Consider the following 22397-nt stretch of genomic DNA (forward strand, 5'->3'; position numbering starts at 1 on the left):
CTAAGGCTGCAGCCTCAGGGAGGGGGCCTGTAACCTGAGCCCCGCTACCCAAGGCTGAAGCACTCAGGCTTTGGCCCTGGGTGGCGGGGCTCAGGCTTTGGCCTGGGCAGTGAGGCTGGGGCTCGGGTTTCGGCCCTGGCCCCAGCAAGTCTAATACCAGCCCCATTAAAATGGGGTCACGATGACCCACTTTGTGGTCCCGACCCACAGTTTGAGAACCACTGCTCTACTGTACAACTCCCCCTTTTTCTCAAAAGGAGGAAAGCTGGTGCTTGGGGACATCTGGTGGATGTGCTGCATTTTACATGTCATTCTCAGACTAATGGTTCTGGGAATTCATTGCATGTTGCTGATCTTTTGTACCACTGAAATTGCTCTTCTCATTTTCACAGTGCCAGGAGTTGATGTGTATTTCTTGTGTGGCTTTCAGTTTGGAAGGCTCTGAAGGAATCACGACCTGCTGCTAGAGGTCCATGAGATGCTCTTGGGAGATGCTCTCTACCTGTCCTTATATGTGTACTTTCGCTAGGTTCTTTTTCACCCTTCCTCACCATAGTATCTTCTGAGCGTCTCTGTATCAGGCAAGCCACTCAGAGAGGAGATTTATCAAGAGGAGAAAGGTGAGTGTGCTGATGCTAACTCCCAAAATGAGAGAGACTGTCTAGGGACTTACTCTCATCTCCATGTGGAGGGAGTACAGTGTGTAGCCCCCATAAATTGGCATTGTGTGCCTCCGTGGCAGTAGCCAAGCACTGAGGGGGAAATCCTGACCCCTGGCCTTTAGCTAGGGTGACCGTCCAGATGTCACGACTTTTTGGGTCTTTTTCTTATATGGTCTCCTATTACCCTCCACCCCCCATCCTGATTTTTCACACTTGCTGTCTGGTCACCCTACCTTTGCTGCCCATTTTGTAGCTGCAGTGCCACAGACAACTCACACACGGTGATATTAATAATACAGCTTTGCACTTTGATGGCGCTTTCCATCCATGTTTTTTTGAGAATTAAAGAGTATTAATGAATCTTTGTGACATGTCTGTGAGGGTGGTATTATACCCACTTTGCAACAGGGTAAACTGAAGAACAAAGTGAGAGGTTGGGTAAACAGAGCCAAAAGCAGATCAAGTGATTGTGCCCGAATAAGTAGCAGAACTAGAAAAAGAAACCAGGAGCCCTAACTCCCAGATCTAGGGTGACCAGACAGCAAGTGTAAAAAATCAGGATGGGGGTGGGGGGTAATTGGTGCCTATATAAGAAAAAGCCCCCAAAATCGGGACACCTGGTCACCCTACCCAGATCCCTGCTATAATCACTAGTGAACATTTCTTCTCCTTACTTTCAACTGGTATTTTAAAAGGGAAGGTTGCTGGATCCTAAAATGTCTTAATAGTCACATAACTGAACTGAAGAGAATGTTAATTGTGTAACCGATGGGGGCACAATCTTTTAAAAATGGGCACTGGCTTTTGAGATCTCTGCAGGATCTTTTGAGCCTGATCCCCCCACTCCATTACTGTGGGGAAACTGCACTGGAAGAGTTAAACTGGTGCTATGGAGTGGAGAATATAGGTGCAGCAGAGTGATCTACCCCAGCCAGTCACGCTGTTAGCAGGAGGCGGACCGATATGGTTCAGGGGGTATAATAACAAACATGCTGTATTCAATATGTGCCTCCTCCTAATTCCTACCCGTCACTAGTGATACACCCACCCCCCAGCACTAAATATGCCAAGGGAGACCCAGTGCCACTCCCAACATGGCGATCTTCGAAAAGTCATACCACTGCCTGCCACTCTTAATATGGCTCCTATTGGAGGAGCGCATGCGTATTGCTGCTCGGGAGCGGCCGCTGCTGTAGGGTCCTCCAGATGCGCATGCGTACTGATGCCCACCACACTCAAGATGGCTGCCTGTGGAAGGGCGCCGGCGCATCACCGTCTGCCACGCTCAACATGGCGGCTTGGTGCTGACGGCAGTGGGCGTGAGGCGGAAGCGTGGGGCGGGGAAGCCGACAGCGGCGGGCGCGGCCGGGTTCGGGGGTACTTGGCAGGCCGGTGCCCCTTGGCTGTTCCCAGCAGGCCCGCGGCAGCCCCGGCGCCAGGGCGGGGCAGGATGATCCCTCCGGAGGAGGCCTCCGCCCGCAGGAGGGAGATAGAGGACAAGCTCAAGCAGGTAGAGGGGGCTGGGCCCGTCCCGGGGAGTCCCGGGCACCCCCACCTCACTCCCCGGCAAGCCCGCAGGGGTCCGGCTCTCTGTGGGCCGCCACACGTACCCCGGACAGCTCCACCCCCACCCTGAGACACCTCCTGACATACCCCCCCATCCTCCACCCCCCAAAACTCCTCGCCTCTGGATTGCTCCAGCCCCTGAGAGACACCCCCTGAATAGCCCCCCTTGAAAGATTCCTCCTTTAGAGCTTGACACACACCCCGGGCAGCTCCAAGCACCCACCCCACCCCCTCCTGGGTAGGGTGACCAGATGTCCTGATTTTATAGGGACAGTCCCGATATTTGGGGCTTTTTCTTATATAGGCTCCTATTACCCCCACCCCCCCCCATCTCGATTTTTCACACTTGCTGTCTGGTGACCCTACTCCCGGGCGGCACTGCCCCGTCTCGGACACCTCAACCCACTGCGACCGACCGGCGCTAGAGAGACTCTCCCCAGAACCCACCCACACCTTAGACACCGCGGCCCGCCCTGGACAGCTCCGCTCCCTAGGAACAGCTCCTCCCTCTAAAGAGACCTTTCCCTACCTTGCCATCTGAGATCCTCCTTCTCTACACAGCTCCATTTCCCCTGGAATTGGCCCCCTCTAAGAGACCCACCCCAGAACTTTCCCCAGTCTTGGGGCTCAGGGGACCCTCGTTGGAGCCAGATTCCTCCCTGGCCTGCTCCACTTCTCTGGAACTGAGACCACTAGATAGACCTCCCTGCTCCCATAGAACCAGACTAGACAGCTCTACTCCTGTGATACCCCCTCTCCAGAGAGATTCTCCCCCACTTTGGGCTCTGAATGACCCCTGTGAGAATTGTCCTTTCTCTGGAGACTAACCTATCCCTAGAGTGATTCCAGCACTCCACAGGCTCTGGGAATGCTTCCTGTGCAAAGAGAAGACCCATTTCTTATGACTTCTTGCATTTCCCTCATCCTGGAAGATGACAATTGACAGTTCAGGTTCCTTCTTGTTCCCCAGCCTTGTTTGCACACACAACTTGCAGCGGTTTAATTAAGATCAGTTAAACCAGGGATAGTCAATAGGTGGGCCTGGGGCCGAACCTGGACTGCCAGATGCTTTTGAACGAACCACAAAATTTTGTTGTTTACTTTATTATCCTTATTGTTGTTGTTTTCGCTGGAGTCTGGACGTGGACTATACCTTGACCAAGAAATTTGGACCTTGACAAACAAAGAATTGATTACTCTGGAGTTAAACCAGTTTAGTTAAATTGGTGCAAACCCCTGTGTGGGCAGAATTTTATCAGATTAAAAATGGTTTAATTTGTGTCTGTTGCCTAAATTTACAGGCACAAGCTAATTTGATAAGCCATGTCTACACTGCAAACTTTGGTTGACACAAGTTACGTCAGCATAAAGCCACCACAGTTAGTATATCTTTCGTGTGCATTCATACTTGGTTCCTGGTGTCATCACTGCACATACTCACCCGAGAGTGCTTGGGTCAATGCACAATGTGGTGCACCATGGACAGGTATCCCAATATGCAACTTGCCATCAGGGCCGGCTCCAGGAACCAGCCCAGCAAGCAGCTGCTTGGGGCGGCCAACGGTGAGGGGCGGCACGTCCGGGTCTTCGGTGGAAATTTGGCGGCTGGTCCTTCACTCCAAGGCCTGGTCTACACTTGGGGGAGGGGGGGGGGTGTCGAACTAAGGTATGCAACTTCAGCTGTGCGAATAGCGTAGCTGAAGTCGAACTACCTTAGTTCGAACTACTTACCCATCCTCACGGCGCGGGATTGACGTCCGCGGCTCCCCCGTCGACTCCGCCACTGCCGTTCGCGGTGGTGGAGTTCCGGAGTCGACAGGAGCGCGTTCGGAGTTCGATATATCGTGTCTAGATGAGACGCGATATATCGAACTCCGAGAAGTCGATTGCTACCCGCCGATCTGGGCGGGTAGTATGGACGCACCCCAAGAGGGAGTGAGGGACTTGCCACCTAAGACTGAAGCTGCAGCGGTAGAGCTGCAGATCGCGATTGCTGCTTTTTTTTTTTTCTCTTTTCTTTTTGCTGCTTGGGGCGGCAAAAACCCTGGAGCCGGCCCTGCTTGACATCATCCAGCTTGTTGTCTTTTGTGAAATGGTGGCAATACATCCTGGGACAGAAATGAGTCATGCAGAGGTGGCCGGGAACAAGGGGTCAAGTTTCTATCAAGCAACTTTCTCCATCCCATAATGCCATCCATATCCCATAATTTTCAAGCTTTTTAAAAAAATCCCACAAACCCATGCGGCACTTCTCACTGTCCATCATCGCTGATGGAAGCATGGAGCCCATGCAGCTCTGCGCTGTTGTTGTGAGCTTGCAAACCCAGGATGAACGATCCTCCAGTATTTGCAGAGCTTCAGGAAGAACCACAGCAATGGGGGGCATGACAGTTTGGTGGAGATCAAATTGCTGTGGAATATATTGAACATTCATTCAAAGTTGTCAGCGGTGGCCACGAAGCAGCTGCAGACAATGGAGCGCCGCTTCTGAGCCTGAAAAACGAGCACTGACTGGTGGGAGCTCATGGTAATGCAGGTTTGGGATGATGAGCAGTGCCTGCAGAACTTTCGGATCCAAAAGGCCACATTTCTGGATCTGTGTGCCAAGCTTACCCCTGCTCTCCAGCGCAGGGACACTTGAATGAGAGCTACACTAAGGGCTAGTCTACACTTACCAGCCGGGTCGACGCGGTGAGTTCGACTTCTCGGAGTTCGAACTATCGCGTCTAATCTGGACGCAATAGTTCGAACTCCGGAAGCGCCGCGGTCGACTCCGGTACTCCACCACTGCAAACGGCGGTGGCGGAGTCGACCTTGGAGCCGCGGACTTTGATTCCGCGGCGTCTGGACAGGTGAGTAGTTCGAACTAGGGTACTTCGAATTCAGCTACGCTATTCACGTAGCTGAATTTGCGTACCCTAGTTCAACCCCACTTCTTAGTGTGGACCAGCCCTAACAGTGGAGAAGTGAGTGGTGATTGTTTTGTAGAAGCTTGCAATGCCGGATGGCTACCAGTCAGTGGGAAATTGTTTTGGATCTGGAAAAATCCACAGCAGGGGCTGTTGTCATGCAACTGTGCACTGTCATTAATAGTCTCCTGCTACTCAATGTGCAGGACATAGATGGATTTTCAGCAATGAGATTCCTGGACAGCAGTGGGCAATAGACAGCATGCATGTCCCTATCTTGGCACCAGCTCACCTTGCCACAGAGTAACTCAACAAAAGCATTATGCAGGCATTGGTGGATCATCAGGGACACTTCACCACCATCAGTGTTGGCTGGTCAGGGAAGGTGCTTGATGCTCGCATCTTTAAGAACACAGGACTATTCAGAAAGCTGCAGGCAGGGACATTCTTTCCTGGCTGGCAGATTACCATTGGCAATGTTGAAATGCCAATAGTGATCTTGGGGTCGCAGCCTTTGCCTTGCTCCCTTAACTCATGGAGCCATACACCAGCCACTTTGACAGCACCAGCAAAAGATTCAGCTGCTGACACAGCAGGTGTAGAATGACTGTTGAATGTGATTAAAGGTATGCTGATGTTGTTTACTGACAAGATTGGATCTCAGTGAGTAAAATATCCCAATGGTTGTATCTGCTTGTTTGTGGCCTGTTGTGTGTAGCAAAGAGGGAAATGTTGCCACTGAGGTGGAGATAAACTCTGCATGCCACTGTTCTGAGTAGCCAGACACAACTACAGATAGAAAAGCTCAGTGCAGAGCTATGTGGGTGAGGGAGGCCTTGTAAAGAGCAGTCAGCAACAGTAGTGCGGTGTGGTGCCTGCATGCTGCAATGGTGCCTGCCAAAGTCACTGCGGACTGGCATGGGAAAGCACCCTACCGTGGAGGAAGAAAGATGGCTGCCATCCCTTGAAACATTAGGAAGAGGATTGCAGAGAACCTCCATGAAAGTTTCATCAAGATCACTCCGCAGGATTCAAGGGACATCCCTGTGTACATGAACAAACTGCTTCTCAGGCCCCCGCTCCCAACCCAAGAGGGGAATGAAAAGCAAATTACAACTTGATCTCTATTGAACTGCTACCTCTTCTAGTACAAGTAAATTAATGAAAAGTTGCTACCTGTGTCCTGCTACACTGGGGTCAGGCACCATCTGTTCATTGAAAGATTGTAATGGAAAATGCATTTACACACGCGAGGTTTATTCCCCTGCATTGGGCTTGTCCAGGCTTGGCTGCCAGGACTAACTAGTCTACAGTGAAGTTTTGAATGGCTCCTGGCTTGCAGCATAGCTGGACCACCAGGTCACATGTCCCCCATCCTCTTCCTCCTCCTCTTTGCTGGTCATGGTAGGGGTTTGTGCCTCAAGCTCCACTGAGGTATCCGTGGTGCTCTGCAAGGTGCTGGTGGGTCTCTGCTAAGTATGGCTGTAGCTCATTGTAAAAGCGGCAGGTGTGCAGCTTGGCACCAGATCCAGTGTTGGCCTTCTTGGCCGTTTTGTATGCCTGCCTCAGTTCCTTTGTTTTCATGCAGCACAGCTGCTGACCCCTGTCATACCCCTTCACCTGTATCCCCAGTGTCCACGTTTCTATGGCTGCTCCATAGCTGTGCCTTCACAGCCTCTTCTCCCCACCGGCCCAGGAGATCCAGGACATCCTGTCTGCTCCCGGCAGGAGTGTGTCAGGAGCGTGTAGCTGGCACGTTCACTTGGGCAGTTGCACACAACAAGGGAGAGCTGCTAGGTGTGCTTGTCAAGCTGGGAGTTCAGGGAAAGGCATTTTGAAAATACGTGGAGAGGGGTTAATGTGGGCATTCTGGGTCTCTATGGCCCCTGTGCAGTAGAGTTCACAATTGTGACTTGAGCGGTCAATATCAAGCATTGTGGGAAGCTGCTGGAGGACTGTTAGGATCGATATAGATCACGCAGTGTTTACGCTCGTACTGTCGACCACAGTACATTGACCATGGCTCAGTGCCATTCAGGGAGGTGGTGTTTATTGCTTCGTCATAATGGGGAGCTTACATTGGTGGGAGACAAATTTGAGTGTAGTCACATGCATAACGAGGTCGATGCAAGGTGACTCTTAGCCTAAATTTGTAGTGTAGGCCAGGCTTAAGAATATTTAAATTGACTTAAAAGTGTTTGCTACACCGAGTTAATTGATTTTAAACAAATTAAAATCTATAGTTAAACTGGTGCTACTTTGTATGTAGATTATCAGTTGATTCTCACCCACTAGCACCATTTTGTTGGGTTTAAGTTCATAACACCAGAGAGAAATGTCTAAATCCAGGATGCCTCTTTATTGAAATAAAAAAAATTTATATCATGTTAAGTTTTCTGTTCTAATTAAAGGCATGTGTTTTTTAAACTCAACCTAAATTACTTGCCATTTTCTTTAACAGGAGTTAAAAATACACAGAAGTATTCTTTGACACTTTTGGGTAAGGTTTGAAATTCACCTATCATGCAGAACTGATGAATTCTACTTTATTCCAATGACAGGAAGAAGAAACACTGTCCTTTATAAGAGAGAGCCTTGAAAAAAGTGATCAGCTCACAAAAAACATGGTAAGTAGAGTCCTGTAAATTAAGTTAAAAAGTTAGGATATGCTTTGCTTGGTCTCTGATTCTGTTGCTTTTTCTGCTGAGAGTTTCTTTGGAAGCTCTGGTTGTGTCAGTTTGAGGAACTTGTGGGTTCAATCGGTACTTTCCTCAAGATATCTAATCTGAAGGAAGAGGAAAGGTTATGAAGTGTGTTGGGGCACAAGCTTGTCAGTTCTGGAAACATGGGTTCAAATGATCCTTCAATCTGATCTAATCTATCTAGGTTTATATATGGCTCTCCTCATCTCAGTATTTAACTGCCTCCCAAGTATGTACCATCAGAAATAAACTCTCTCCTGCCAGCAGGGAAAACAGCTAATGTTCTGTATGTCAGGGCTGAGGGGTGACGAGCTATTGAAAAGCTAAGTTGAAAAGATGAGTTTTGCACTTATTTCTGAAAAGGCAATGTACTCAGTGATCTTTCTGAACTCATCTGGTAGTGAGTTCTGGAGGCTAGGTCCAGCTCCTCTCTGAAAGATCTGTCTCCTAAGCTCCCAAGCCTTCCCCTGTTGGTTGACAGTTATGTAGTGCCAGTGGAATGTAGCTGATGTTAATAATCCTGGCTGTGGAGGGAGAGGTGATTGATCTATCGCATCAGAACATAGGCCCAGAATTGAATTTGGTATGAATTAGGGAGCCCGTGCACAGGGAGGAGCCATTGATGTGCTCATGGGCAACTGTGTTGCTTAACAGGTGGGCTGCTGCATTCTGTGCCTAATGAATTCACCACCACCACCACCACTCCTTATTCCTACTTTTGAATTTCAGTAATTGAGTCTGGATCACTGTAGCCAGATCTGAGTCTAACTGGATGGAATACAGATGGATTTGGTTTTTGTTTTGGTTTGGGTGGTGGCGTTTTTTTTGCTGTTTCAAGGAGTCCAAAATGACCCTAACATTGTAAACCTCTGTGATGATCTGATGGCAGGAGTCTTTGACAGAGGGGGTGATATAGAGGAGGTGAGTTCGTAACATACTTTTCCTGCCAGTATCCCCTCTGTCTTGCCTAAGTTTTGGCTTCAGCTGCTCTTTGCCCAGGAACTGAACTCAGCTAGATATTGGGAAGGCTGAGAGATCGTGCTGAACCAAGACAAGACAGAGGTGATCTTGGCAGAAAGAAGGAAGGGCTTTGACGAACTTTGTTCCTCCATAACATCCCCTTTTGCTCAGGCCACCTGCCCGCCAATTCAGTAGGTTGCAAAGTTGGAGTTTCTTGGCAACCAAATAGCCATGGCAGAGCAGGGCTATGAACATCAGTCAAATGGTTTCTTCATTGTAAAAATTCCTTCACATGTACTCAGTGCAATCGAGCAAAGCATTCGGTAGGCTCTGCTTCAGCCTTTTCCCTGACCTAAGCACCTACAGTTTGTCTCCTTTTGGATAGGTTTCCCAGGCTGTCAAATAATAGCTCTTCCATAGCACCTTCCGTGCGATGATTTGGGTACTATGCAAATGTTAATTAAACATCACCATATACTTATGCGGTGGGTAAGTATTACTTCCATTTACACATTGGAAAGCTGAAGCTTGGGGGAGTTAAGTGACCTGCCCAAGGAGACAAGCAAGCCAGTGGCAGAGCCAGGAATAGAAGCTGGGAGTCAGGATTCCTAGTACCCTGCTCTAACCACTAGCCCACAAATACAGTTGTATTTTATGTGGAAGGAAAAACTCCATGCTGTTTGATCCTTTTCGGGGGTTTAGGTTTCCATCCTCTCCTCCTTTGAGAGCCGTTTGATGAAGCTGGAGAACTCCATCATCCCTGTGCATAAGCAGACAGAGAATCTACAACGTCTGCAGGAGAATGTTGAGAAGACCCTGTCCTGTCTGGATCATGTCATTAGTTATTACCATGTGGCTAAGGACACAGAGAAGATCATAAAGGAAGGGTGAGTCAAGTAGCAGGACCCTACTTTCCTCTACTGGATCTCTTTCTCCCATGGCTGTTTTGAATAGGGGCAGTTGATTGGGCAGGTCTCCACAAAAATCTTGTTGTTGTTCTTTGTATTTTTTACATACCTATGTGCTTACCCCAAAGGAAACTCAGCCTGAACTTTTAGCATTACCTCTAAGGGTAAAATCCTGCTCTCATGTCTACACTGGGGTCCTCTTACATATTCTGCCCCCGATCCCTGTGTGGGGCTCCCATCCATTGTGTTCATTCCTTTCTTCCCATTTTCCAAATTTTCTAGAGGCACTTTGCTTCCTTGTAGTTGCCTCCATCTTTCCAGCCAACGTGGACTGGATGGGCATCCTTTTATGGAGCTAGTGTTGCTTGCACTTGGGTTGCCCAGAGGGGTTACTGTGGTGCTATATGAAATGCTCCCACCGCACCAAGGGCTGAGTGTGCTGGTGGAAATACTGAGGAAGCAATTGCTGGCTTGGGAAGTGAGAGGCTGCGGACTGACTCCAGTCTCATAGCACTGTGGAATACTGTAATGGGCTGCTGGTTTTGCTTGAATCGGGTCTTTTTAAAGCAAGCCTTTCCAAGTTGCTTAGTGAATTCGGGTGGTGATGAGTGGAGGCAGTTGTAAAATTCCCTTTAACCTCTGACTGAAGAATGAGGAGTTGAGGTCTTCACTGGTTTTGTTCCAACCGGCGTTGAGGTTTTTGGTGTCTTTCTCATGTGTGCGCTATTTCCATTGCAGCCCTACGGGGAGACTAGAGGAGTATTTGGGCTGCATGGCCAGAATCCAGAAAGCTGTGGAATATTTCCAGGACAACAATCCTGACAGCCCAGAACTGAACCGGGTGGTATGTAGTGTGCTTGAAAACCAGGGGCATTGTGTGGGCATCTGCTTCTCTGACATCTGCAGCATATTGGCAGGTAGTGGCAAAGTGAAGTTTGTTTGTAGGAATGTTCTCCTAGGATCCCGATTAGATTTGTTAGCAAGGATAATGCTTTATCTCCTGACTGTTGGCTTTCGTAGGATTCTGTACCAGTAAGACCTACAGTAGCTGAAAGCATGTACCTTGCATGCGCCTAAATTATTTCTTACTCCTAGCAAAGATAGAAAATGTCTATAATCCACCGCCCAGGATTTGCTATGCTCATTCCCTGGATCATTATGAAACACTGCTAGTGTGAGGTAATAGTCCAGTAGCCTATGAATCCCTAGGATAAGAAACAAACATTCATGCACTTCGAAAACAGAGCTCTGAGCTTTGCTAAATAGTATAGGTTAGGGTTTGCAAAGGTGCCCAAGGGAGTTAGGTGCTTTGAATTTAATAGGATTTGGGTGCCTAACTCCCTTTGGGTTTCTAGAAATCCTGGTGATACTGAAAGGATGGATAGGCCAGTGGTTAGGCTGGGATTTGGGAGACTCAGGTTCAGTTCCCTGCTCTGCCACAGACTCCCTGTGTGACCCTGAGCAAGTCACTTATCTTCTCTGTGCCTCCATTTCCATCTCTACAGTGAGGATAATAGCACTGCCCTGCCTCCCGGGGGGTTGTGAGGATAAATACATGAGATTATGAAGCATTCATATACTACAGTAATGGAGGTCATATAAGTACCTAAAATAGATCAAATACTGTATCAACTCTAAAATTAATCCCATATGCTCATTGCCATCTTGAATTCTTTCACCACCACCTATGATCCCTTCCCCACTCTGTGCCGCCACTTAAATTCTGGCATTATTTTAGCAGCTGCTGTCACAAGAACAGTTAGAGCTAGAAGGCTTAACTATCTGAAAGCAGCTTGAAATTCCAGCCTTCACGTGGCATGAAGCATTAATTGCTAACTAACATTTTGAGATCTCAGCTGCTAAAACTGTCCCATTTGAAGCATTGTGGGGGAAACTAGAAAGGAATCAGAACAATTCATAAGATTTTCCTTTTTTTTAACTTAGTTTCTGTTAAGCTACCTGGGCTATGGACGCTTTGGTGAGGCAGTACTTTCAGAACCAGTTATTCCAAGCACTAATGCTGGACCATTGGTCAGAAAGAAGGGATGGAAATTGTATGCTCACTGCAGTCTTCTATGCATTATCCACGCTGCAGTCTTCAACTTGTCTCTTTAAATGTCACTTTCCTCTTCTCTTTCAAGACCTCCTATTATAGATACCATTGGCCAGATCTGCTGTTACCCCAGTGTAAACCTGGAGTAATTGCATTGAACTGGATTTACAGCAGTGTAACTGAGAGCAGAATGTGATCCCATCTTTCCAGATCATTGTGAGTGCTTAGAACTCCCTCTGAATAGCTATTGCCTTTCCCTTAGCAGTAGAGAGGTTGCTGCTGAGCAGCACAAAACTTCATCCCCTGCAGAGTAATTCCTTGACTTTGTTTTTCCCAATTCCTTACTTTTTAAAACTCTCTTGGCAATAGGCCAAGCAGATGTCAGTGGTACACAGTATTTAGGAACGCTAGAGATTAGGTGATGTTTAAAGATATTGGGAGAGGTTGCGGAAACACCTTTGTTTCTCCTGTCTCTGCTCTCTCTCTCCCAGAAATCCCTGTTTGAGAGGGGGAAGGAATCTCTGGAGTCAGAATTCCGCAGTCTGATGACGCGACACACCAAGCCAGTTCCTCCGATCCTCATCCTGGATCTGATCAGCGGGGAGGAGGAGATTGATACGCAGGAAGATATGATTTTGGAACACCTCCCTGAGAGTGTCTTGCAAGACACTGTTCGTATCTCCCTTTGGCTGGTGGAGTATGGAAGAAACCAAGGTAAACTAAAACGAACCCCTCAGTGAGCCAATCTCTGAGACAAACATCATGTATCACATATTTGCTCATCTTGATGACTCCAGTGGTCTCCATCAACCATGTTATTGCACATTGCTGAGAGCAAAACCTGTCTGCTGAGGGCTGTCTGTGTCACTGTGGAACTCCGCCAGTAAGCTAGCTCTCCTCTCAGCAGTCAGGTCTGTTTTCAGGGTAGTTCTGCAGCTAACCAGCCAAGAGATCTCATTGCCTTTGGAAACTGACAAAGAATGGTAGCAAAGCAAAACTTCTGACTATCTGTCAAAGGCATTTCTAGGTGAGTAGTGTAAATCAGATTCCTTGTAACAACCCATTTTATCATTCTTTTTAAATCCTATTTCTCTGTAGTGCTTATAATAACCCTTTGGAAGTCGTTTAACCCTTCTGTGCTCAGTTTCCCCCTCTGATAAATAGAAAGAATAGCAAATGATACTCCCTGCCCCAAAGAGTTTACAATGTAGGATCAAATTTCTTTAAAGCAAAAGATCCCTAGGACAGATCTATAGGCAGGAACGTGGGACCCCAGTCAAAGCAGGTTAGCCTCTTTTGTGCAGAGTCTGTTTTCAGGAAAGGTCCAGCAACAGCATCCTCATTGTGCAAACAATCCCTTGAGTTTGGTTATCAGTCATACCTTTGTCTTGTCTCCTTAGACTTTATGAATGTTTACTACCAAATCCGCTCCAGCCAGCTCGACCGCTCCATCAAAGGTCTGAAGGAGCATTTCCGTAAGAACAGCTCCTCCACAGGCATCCCGTACTCCCCCGCCATTCAGAACAAGAGGAAGGACACACCGACCAAAAAGCCCATCAAGAGACCAGGTTAGTTCCAGAATTTAAGGATCAATGTCCTGCCCTGATGCTAAAGAACGTCCGCCGGGCATGTTGTTCCACTTGTTTGTAGTGGGTGTCTCTCTCACTGACCAGAGTGTTCCTTTGTGCCTCTCCAGCTCATGGGGTAGCATCTAGTCATAAAAGTTGTTCTGAAGGTAGCAGGGTGGATCAGAGTTGAATGGCAAACACCTTTTTGCTTATCAGAGACTTTCACATTGAATTAAGCTCCTAGATTATAGACCCTCTTTCATCTCTTACTTTGTTGGCTCATCCAGTCCATATTTCAGGTGACATTTTTTAAAAACTCCCTTGTATGAAGAGAGATTGCAAAGATTGGGATTGTTTACCTTAGAAAGGAGACAGACAGGAGGGGACACAAGTCAATAAAATAGTGAATGATGTAGAGAGGCAGATTGAGAATTTCTGTTCTCTCTCTCTCAAAACATGAGAGAAAAGGGACATTCTATAAAGTTAGAAAGTGGGAAATTCAAAACAGACAAAATGACTGTTTAACACCACATGTAATTAAACTGTGGAGCTCACCGCCACAGGAAGTCATTTTGAATCTTGCTAAATTCTTAGTCTCAAAGGGTTTGGTCATGTATATTGATATTGTACCTATCCAGAGTTGTCATAATTAATAACAATTTTGGAAACTTTGTGGTTCTGTTCCTGTCAATCTTTAACTATTAGAGATTGAAAAGAGACCTGCATGGATGGCAGATTCTCTCACATCTGCCTAGTGTGGTGTTCTTAGACCTTTCTTTGAACATCTGGTTCTGGCCACTGTCAGATGGGATGTTGTACTAGATGGACAGGAGGCCTGATCTAGTCTGGGAAGTCCTATGATCCTAAAACTGTGTCTGAGCAAAGAGGCCAAAGATTTAGCAAGCTGTGGAAACTGAACTGCCCATTTCCCCCCAGAGATGGAGACTCCAGGTCATGGTTATGGCATATCTGTGGGGAAAGCTTCCCCCGCCGCTGTCCCTGTTTTGTGGAGTGAGAACTTTACTCTCCAGGGCTGGCTGGCTGGCTGACATTTTCAGCAGCACTAAAAAAGAATCACATACAAATTCAGAATGAATATCAGATCCTCTGTTAGGATCTACTTTCAATATATCACTCACAAGGCTCTGGCACATCTGGTCCAATCTACTTAATATGCAGTTTGTTAGTTTGTGCAGAAGAAATAATTTCAAATGTAGCTATTTCTAGTATGGATCCCAGATATTTGCTCTTCCTATATGCAAAAAAATTGGAGAGGAGAGGAAGGAGTGGGAATTGGTGGAGGGCCCAGAGAGGAGGAAGGAAAGTATACATTTTAATTGTGTTGTCTTTATTTTTATAATCCTTATGTGAATGGCAGTCTTCATTCCAGGTAAACTGTGTTTTTGTGTGTCTCCTCTGCAGCTTGCCAGGTCCCTCTTTACCTCCTAGTCAGTCCTCTTCCTGCTAATAGCAAAGGCTGTGGCTGGGATATTTAAAGAGAAAATCTGCTAGTGAAGACCTTTAAAACTGGTGACCACATAACTAGGTATTAAAAGGTGCACCCCCACATTCAGTACCATGCATCAGAGCTGTTCCTGAAAGCTGACAGTTCAGAAAGCTATGAAGACATGGCAGGTTTTGGCAGGACTTTTTTATAACCAGCTACAGTGAACCTGAGTTTCAGACAGAACTCTTCCTGTCACCAGCGAGCCACCTGGAGAGGTGTGAATTTCCATTCTTACTACTAGCGGTACTGCTGAGTTTTGCAGGATGGAGTTGATCATGTGAACTCTGTCCAGAAAGATGATGGCTGTGGGTGTAGATAGTTTTGCTAAGAGGAGTCAGTGTTTTTCCATATTTAATCCAGCCCAAATTCTTAAACATAACAACACTTGATTCTGTGTTCTGCATCCCTGATGGGAGCACCTGCTCTATCAAATAATTACAATAAGGAACGCAGACTTTTTCTGGTTATTTAGCACTTCTGTGCCAGACAGCTGCAGCTAGACAGGCAAAAAAGACTTAGGCCTGGAGCCTTAGGGAGTGTAAAGCGGCTTACCTTCATTGAAGTCAGTGTAGTTGCGCTGATCTACATTTAGGATCTGCCCCCCAATCTTCAATACCGTCTGATCTTGAAACTATACAGGAAAAGATTCCTGGATTAGAGAGATTGTCGTCGTGGAATGTTGCTAAACTAACACCGTCAGCAAATGTGTTTCAGACCCACGTTATAATGGAGGCTTTCCCTTATACCTCAACAGCTCTCTTTCCATCGCTGAATATTTTGTCATTCTCCCACTGTGAAGATCATTTTAAAAATAACTAGTGATTTCTATGTGCCTCAGTTTTTAGGTGCACAACTTGAGACACATTAAGGGGCTTGTTTTTTCAGAAAGTGCTGAACACCCACCTTCTGAAAACCAGGTCCAAAAGGTCTCCTTTTGGGCACCCACAACCACTAGTCACTTTGGAAATTTTGGCCTAGATCTGTGTTTAGCCAGAGAGTTTGTAAGATGAGCCAAGCAGTGGCTGTGTTTGTATTTGTGTTTCTGGGTTACAGAAACAAACTCGGAAGATGAGCAAATGGAGATGACATTACATGTGTCAAATAGAGATCCAGTAAAGTGATTATTTAGGGTACTGTGAGTCTCAAGAAATAATAGTAGCTAATTCGTGTCTTCCATATTCTCAGACAAGGACAGAGTCTCTCTGTGAACCAGGCTCAAGTTCTTACTGGCTTATCCATCTCCAAATACACCAGTCATGTGTTGTAACTCCATAGTTACTCAGAAACAAGATCTTTTTCCTAGCCTTTCCTATTGCCTCTCCTGGCATTGGCCTGCCTTATTTCCCACAGGCCCATCAGCTTTCAGGGACGGCTCTGGAGGTGAAAATCTAACAGATCTCCAAATCAGAACTGTGGCACTCCATAACAAAATTCTTCTATTGGGGTTTAATTGCCCCTTATTTTAATCTTCATAATTCTAAAATTTGGGCAAGGAAATCACTGTGTTTTCTATGCCATTGATTCAGTGATCAAAGCGAACTCCAGATCAAATCTCAGACAGCATTAAGAGGAGGATATCTGGTAGTTCAAGCATGTAGGTTAAGAATTCCCCAGTCCTAATGGAAGAATATCCCAGCACAGACCCTGATACACACTTTAATCTGTTGCAAAGAATAAATCACTAAAATAAATCTGTGCTACAGCCCTTTCAAATGCTAAGCAAAGTCTAAGGGTGCTAGTGTCTGTGAAAACGATGGCAAGGTATGAGAGGCATGGCCGCAAGCCAGAGAACCCACCAGGATTAAGCTGGGTTCTGGGGAGCTTATTATCAGTACCTGTTCATTGTGTCAATGCAGTCTTGTATCACCATCACCATTTCTTTTACAGTTGTACCACATACTTCTTCAGCACCCTCCTGAGGTCACATCACATACTTGTAAGGCCTTCATATCCTCCAGGGAGGATCCTTTTCACAGCTGTGTGTTAGACAAAATGAGCAAGGTTTCTAAAGCTTTGGAGTGAAATTTCAGCAATTCATTGAAATGCATTCCAGCATCCTTCATCGTGAGACGGAGACGCTCTTAAAGCTAACCTGAAATGAGTGGAACTTGTACAACATGTTTCATTGTAGGCATAATGCTTTACAGCCCTTTTAAAACGCTGATCACTTCCAACTCCGAAATTTTAGCACTGCATTGAAGAGGATGAGGGTAGTTGGGGTTCCAAGGGGGTATTTGCTCTAAAATTGCTACAGCACAGTGAGAAAAATCCTCCTGTTCTGAATATCATTCTTAAAACATCTGCCACTCTGCTGGCAAGAAGCTTTTAAAAAGCTGCCGTTTTTGTGTGGTACACCAAACCCCACTGTGTTAACTGCTATTCTAGAGCCAGCAGGAGGTGCTAGAGTGTTCATAGACCCGTAAGTCCAATAGATACCATTATGATCATCGTGTCTGACCCTCTCCATACAAAGGCCATCAAATTTCACCCACTCTCCTACAGACACCTGCTGTCAGTTCACAAGGAAATAGGGAGCAGAGCTACCTTCTGTTGCATTAGAAAACTGCTTAGAGGATGGAAAACTGCCATACTGGAAAGGACAGCAGAGCAGTCTGAGAACTTGCACCTTATATTTGACCTAGTGGGAGAGAGAGACTCATTAATTTTCTGGAGGTAACTTTGACAGTTCTCCAGGAGCGTATTGGCCTTTTCCCATAAGCATCAGCTTATGCTCATATCCATTAATTTCTTTCTGTTCCAGTTTACCTAGCGGTTGGGGAGGTGGTACCATGGGGAAGACAATATAATCTTTGAGCAGCAGAATGAATAGCCTGTTTCTATGTCCCCAGTTAGATCCCTGCTCAGCTCTTGAATTTGATGCCTTCATTAGTAACTACTGCACTATCCCATTTGATTTGAAAACTGCCTAATTAGAGGAAATAATCATGGAACAAAGGCATTTGGCTTCCAATAGAATCCATTAAGGCCCATTGTGATACAAAGTACCAGGGATGCGGCAGCATTGAAATAATCACACAAACACTTGCTATGTCTGAATGTAAATGCATGTGATTGTTCTTGTGCAAATGAGAAAATGCACTACTGACAGCGCAGCTCTTATCTGAGGCAAGCATGTCAAGAGGTTGTGGGCGGTGCCCCTAGGACTAGCTATTCCTACTGATGTGTGCTGCATGCATGCTAAATGAATTCTTACTGACAACATGACGGATCAGCAGGAGTGAGATCTGCAATTTACATTTGACTCCAATTTACAATATGGGGGGAGGGTTGCACGAATACTTACAAAACCGAGACCACCAGAAATGTTTCCAGGAATCGTACACATTTTAGTGCCATTGGAAACAATAAAATAAGTTCTGTTGTAAGTAAAATTTCTGAAAGGGCTTGTAACAAATTGGAGGCATTGGTATGAAAAGAACTCATGTGTTTTAAAACTGCCCCAGATGAATCAGATAGCATTTGGGTAGAGGATTACATCAAAACAAATACTGCAGAGGCCTGTGGAATAAATGATATCAATATAGGAAGTGGACATGACTCTTCCCAAGCCTTTAGAATGTGTAGAAATAAGAAAATTACCATCACGTGAATTTGTTCTATTGAGATTTTTTTAAATAAGTGGTTAAGACCATTTTGTAAATTGGTGGGATGAATCAGAAAAAGAAAATGTTGCAAGTGAGGTGTTTTTTACTCAAGGGTTAATGTTTTAGAATTGGGGCGTGAACTTAACACACCTTGGGTCTTCAACCCACTCCCATCATGCCCAATTTGGGACCCTGATCTTCTCAAAGACATTTTACCTCCTGTGTCTCCCAGTTATCCACACCTGTATAAATCTTCCCTTGAGCACTGGGTAAGGGGAGAGGGAAGCTACCACTATCCTTTGGTGGAACAGCTAGCACCCTGTCATGCTCTCCTATAGTTTAAACTTTGGCAGGTGATTAGGATAAGACTTCTCACTTTTCAGACACTGTAAACCAGTTCTCTTAACACTGATCTCCAGACTAGCTACTAGCACCTGTGATGTGGCAGCCAGAGTTGCTGCTGGAAGTTAGGGGTTGGTGCATGTTACGATCTTTTTAAATCAGAAGTGCAATTTTTGCTTTGTATTTTGGCTATGTTTTGATTTTTAGTTAATTTATTTGCATTTCATGTTAACCCTCCAGAGAGCTGCTTATACCTTTCCAAAATTTTCAGTTCCACATTCATGCAGCAATGTGACAACAGCATCTGCCTTGGGGTGTGCGTGCGTGTGTGTGTGTTTGTGTCTGTGGGGTTTTCTGTTAATGTTCATATCAGGAGCTAAAACTAACCTTTCCATATGTAAGCAGTGCTTAGTTTACACTTGCCACTTTAATGCTTTCTGTTTTGTGCTTGCAGCGCTTCCTAGCCATGGGGGTCCAGCACCGGCTATTGTTTAATGCTGTCTGTTGTATTTTTTTAATATTAATTGTCTTTTTCTGTGGCTTAATTGATTTGCTCCCTCAAAAGAATAGTGTCCTAGTGATTGACTTCACCCTGCCCCCTTTAACGCTAGAACTAGGGAAGGGGGGATGAGCAGATTCTGTGCCCTAATCATTCTTTGGCTATTGATGCCTGATGCTGTCATTATTAGCCCTGTACTGCAAGACATTCTCCTTCACCTCCGCTGTTAGAATCCTCATTGATCCACACTGAGCATGCTCATAAAACACCTCCCAGGGTGGGCATATCTTTCTGTAGCATTAATTGCCTGGTCAGGTTTCTTGGTGTGTAGTAAAGGTCACTGGATGCCCTTGGTTTGAGGGGGACTCTTGGTGGATAATATGAAGGCTTGGACTGATCGTGAGTACCTGCTTTCACACAGCAGGGAATTATCGTCTTAAGCATTCTATGCCCAAGTTCGATCAAAGTGTCCCTGGAAGGATGCTTCCTGACCGCCTTTCTCAGCAGATTTGACCTTCTCCCACACCCCCAGTACCCTGAGGCATGTCGAAGCTGATTCCGCAATGCTTAGTTTGAGTTCTGCCTTCTCTAGTAAGAAGGAAGCCACAGATTTGGATAGGCCATTGAACTGGCACGTCTGGAACCCAGTTTGGGGTTCGAGTGTGTGTACTGAGCATGCTCACTGTTGCCCATTATAATCTCACTGGGTTGCAATGACTAGCACTGGTGGAGGGCTGGTGGTGGGTTTTTTTTCCTCACTCATTTCCTAGGTCTTCTTGTCTCTTCTCTTTGTGGCTCTGGTGACAGGCACGATCCGGAAGGCTCAGAACCTTCTGAAACAGTATTCTCAGCATGGTCTAGATGGGAAAAAGGGGGCCTCTAACCTCATTCCTATGGAAGGTAATCACATCTCTCACTTCTTCACCCTTGGATCTTTACTATATACCAGATCTACTTCCCCAGGCAGGGCGTCCATTAGCCCAGAGCCCCACTGTGTGGATAGTGTTAGCCTTTATCCTATGGGGATCATGGGGTAATTTGACAAAGGAGCTACACTGATTGAAAAGTCTTAATTTGTGTAGGACTCAAAAGGTGGTAGAAGATAAAGGAATGGAGCATTAAACCAGGGTAGCAAGCCATTCTTCAGCTGCCTCTGTAATGTCACAGGCCAGCTGATCTTGGAAAAGTCGATCCGTTATACAGTCGGCTGGCTAAGGGAAGCTCTGCTCTGCCTTAGTGACATCCTCCTTGGTGTTTCTGTCTTTGTTTCACTTTGCCTGAACTTTAAGAAGGCTTCAGATTGGTAGTGGCCCTTCCAACCCTGATAAGAATGTGTCAGACCAGCACCGGCCCAAAATTCAATTTGCCGTCCTCCTCCTCCTCACAGAGGTATGCACAAAAGGCAGCAACAAGCAAGTTTGCCCCTGCATCCTGAAATGTCATCCCTGGCTCCGCTGTCTGCTTGGGGACTTGAACAAGATGGGCAAGCAGAGAGATCACTTGCTTTAAAATATCTTTGGGATCTTTCGATTCCTGTAAAGATAAAGAGATCAGCTTGAAGGAAATGATTGCAACTTCATCTGCATATAGATATTTTTCACCTATATTTTAGTTCACGCAACTGTAAAGGGGACCTCAGGAACTACAATTACCCTTTCAAAAACACTTCCCAAATACTGTCTGAGTTCTGGCTCTTAACAGCCGATGTACAGATTGGATTCCCCATGCCCACTGGCCCAGGTAGAGCTTGTGCCGAGAGGTGTGAATGGCATCTTGGGCTTGGCAAATAGCATGTCTGGTTCACACTTCCCATCAGGCTTCAAAGGGCTACTCCTGCTATGGTGCCCAGAGAGGGGACGTGGGTGGGCTTTCCAGGACAGCATGTGTGTATAGATTTCTGACAGACGGAATAACCAAAGCTTGAAGTGGCTTCCGGCCTGCGTGAGCATCCATGCTGTACCCACCCTGGATAAACTGAGCCTTCTGTTTGTGCCGGCTGACATCTCACTAGGTCATGAGCATGATTTACGAGTTAAGCACCTTTCCGATACCCTGAACGACAAGCATGGGCCAGCTGCTGGTAAGTACTGCGGCGTAACAACAAGCTGGCTAATGTCCCTTCTTTTCAGCATGTTTCGCAGAGTCTCTTAGCCAGTGACTTTCCTTCCACGTGGGCAGTCGTGGAGCAGGGGCCATCTCTGGTTATAAAGCTTTTGCTCTTGTCCGTTCAAGAGATCTTGTTCCTGCTAGGCATGCATGCCCTACTCTCTAAAGCAGGAGGGCCCAAACTTTGCCCAATCAAAGATTATCAGCAGTCTGGAGGGCTGTTCCTGTCTCAAAGAAAATGGAACAGATTGCAGCTACCGGCTTCCTCAGTACTAAGAAGGAGCCAACAGACTACAGTTCCTAGCATGCAATACTCCATTTTGGTCCTTTCTCGTCTGTAGACCACAATTTTAGAATTGTGTGTCATGTTTGTGCCAGACTTTGAGCATCCCTGTTACAGGCTGACCTAAGGGACTTCCATCAGTATGATGGTGTGACTGTATTTCTATCACAAGGTGCAGATATTGGGTAGGAAAGGAGCTGTATATAGTGTCTGGCAGAAGCCAACCCCTCCCCAGTTTTCTTGCTGTGTAGCAGTTACAGGTAGACTCCTCAAATAGCAGATGATTTAAGAGTTCCTGGCTGGCCTGTGTGCACATCCAGCCCCATGTGGCAAATCTCATGCATAACCACTCTGACATTCCAGGAGCACAGGATTTAAATGTCCTCCTGCAATCTAGTACTGAGCTGCTCTCCGTGGGGAGCAGATGTCTTCCAGGGAAGCGTTGCGTTCCCAGAAATGCTGATTCAGAATGGCAGTAGTTCATCAGCGTGAGGGGTGGAAACCATTTAAACTAACTAAAAATAAAAGCAGAGAAGGTGTTGAATAATTCACTTCAGCCCTCTCATCCCTTCCCAGTCTTAGAACAGCTTGTTCCTATCCCTAATAAATGTAGTCACAAGCCTGCAGTCCTGGTAGCAAATCTCTCCAATACGAGCTTTGTTGTGGTGCTGGAGAGAGCAAGTGGCACCCCTGCACCCCATTTTCCATAGCTTGAGACCTCCATGCA

At 46.3% G+C, this 22397-nt stretch overlaps 1 protein-coding gene across 5 annotated transcripts in view; it reads left to right on the forward strand.

Annotated features, from left to right (window-relative positions):
• Window positions 1-1970: 1970 nt before the first annotated feature.
• Window positions 1971-22397, forward strand: part of EXOC7 (exocyst complex component 7) — a 31676-nt gene continuing 11249 nt past the window's right edge. Inside the window, exons 1-9 of one of the 5 annotated variants that reach the window (XM_039501333.1) lie at window positions 1971-2172; window positions 7699-7764; window positions 9502-9686; window positions 10446-10551; window positions 12252-12474; window positions 13161-13328; window positions 14707-14718; window positions 20089-20181; window positions 21293-21361. In XM_039501333.1, coding sequence (XP_039357267.1) covers window positions 2113-2172; window positions 7699-7764; window positions 9502-9686; window positions 10446-10551; window positions 12252-12474; window positions 13161-13328; window positions 14707-14718; window positions 20089-20181; window positions 21293-21361 — 982 coding nt within the window. In that variant the 5' untranslated portion in view covers window positions 1971-2112. The remainder of the gene's footprint in view (window positions 2173-7698; window positions 7765-9501; window positions 9687-10445; window positions 10552-12251; window positions 12475-13160; window positions 13329-14706; window positions 14719-20088; window positions 20182-21292; window positions 21362-22397) is intronic. The other 4 variants (XM_039501334.1, XM_039501335.1, XM_039501336.1 and 1 more) reach the window with 4 other exon arrangements.

The sequence above is a fragment of the Mauremys reevesii genome, linkage group 15, assembly GCF_016161935.1.
Source record: "Mauremys reevesii isolate NIE-2019 linkage group 15, ASM1616193v1, whole genome shotgun sequence".
In the NCBI taxonomy this organism is placed as follows: Eukaryota; Metazoa; Chordata; order Testudines; family Geoemydidae; genus Mauremys; species Mauremys reevesii.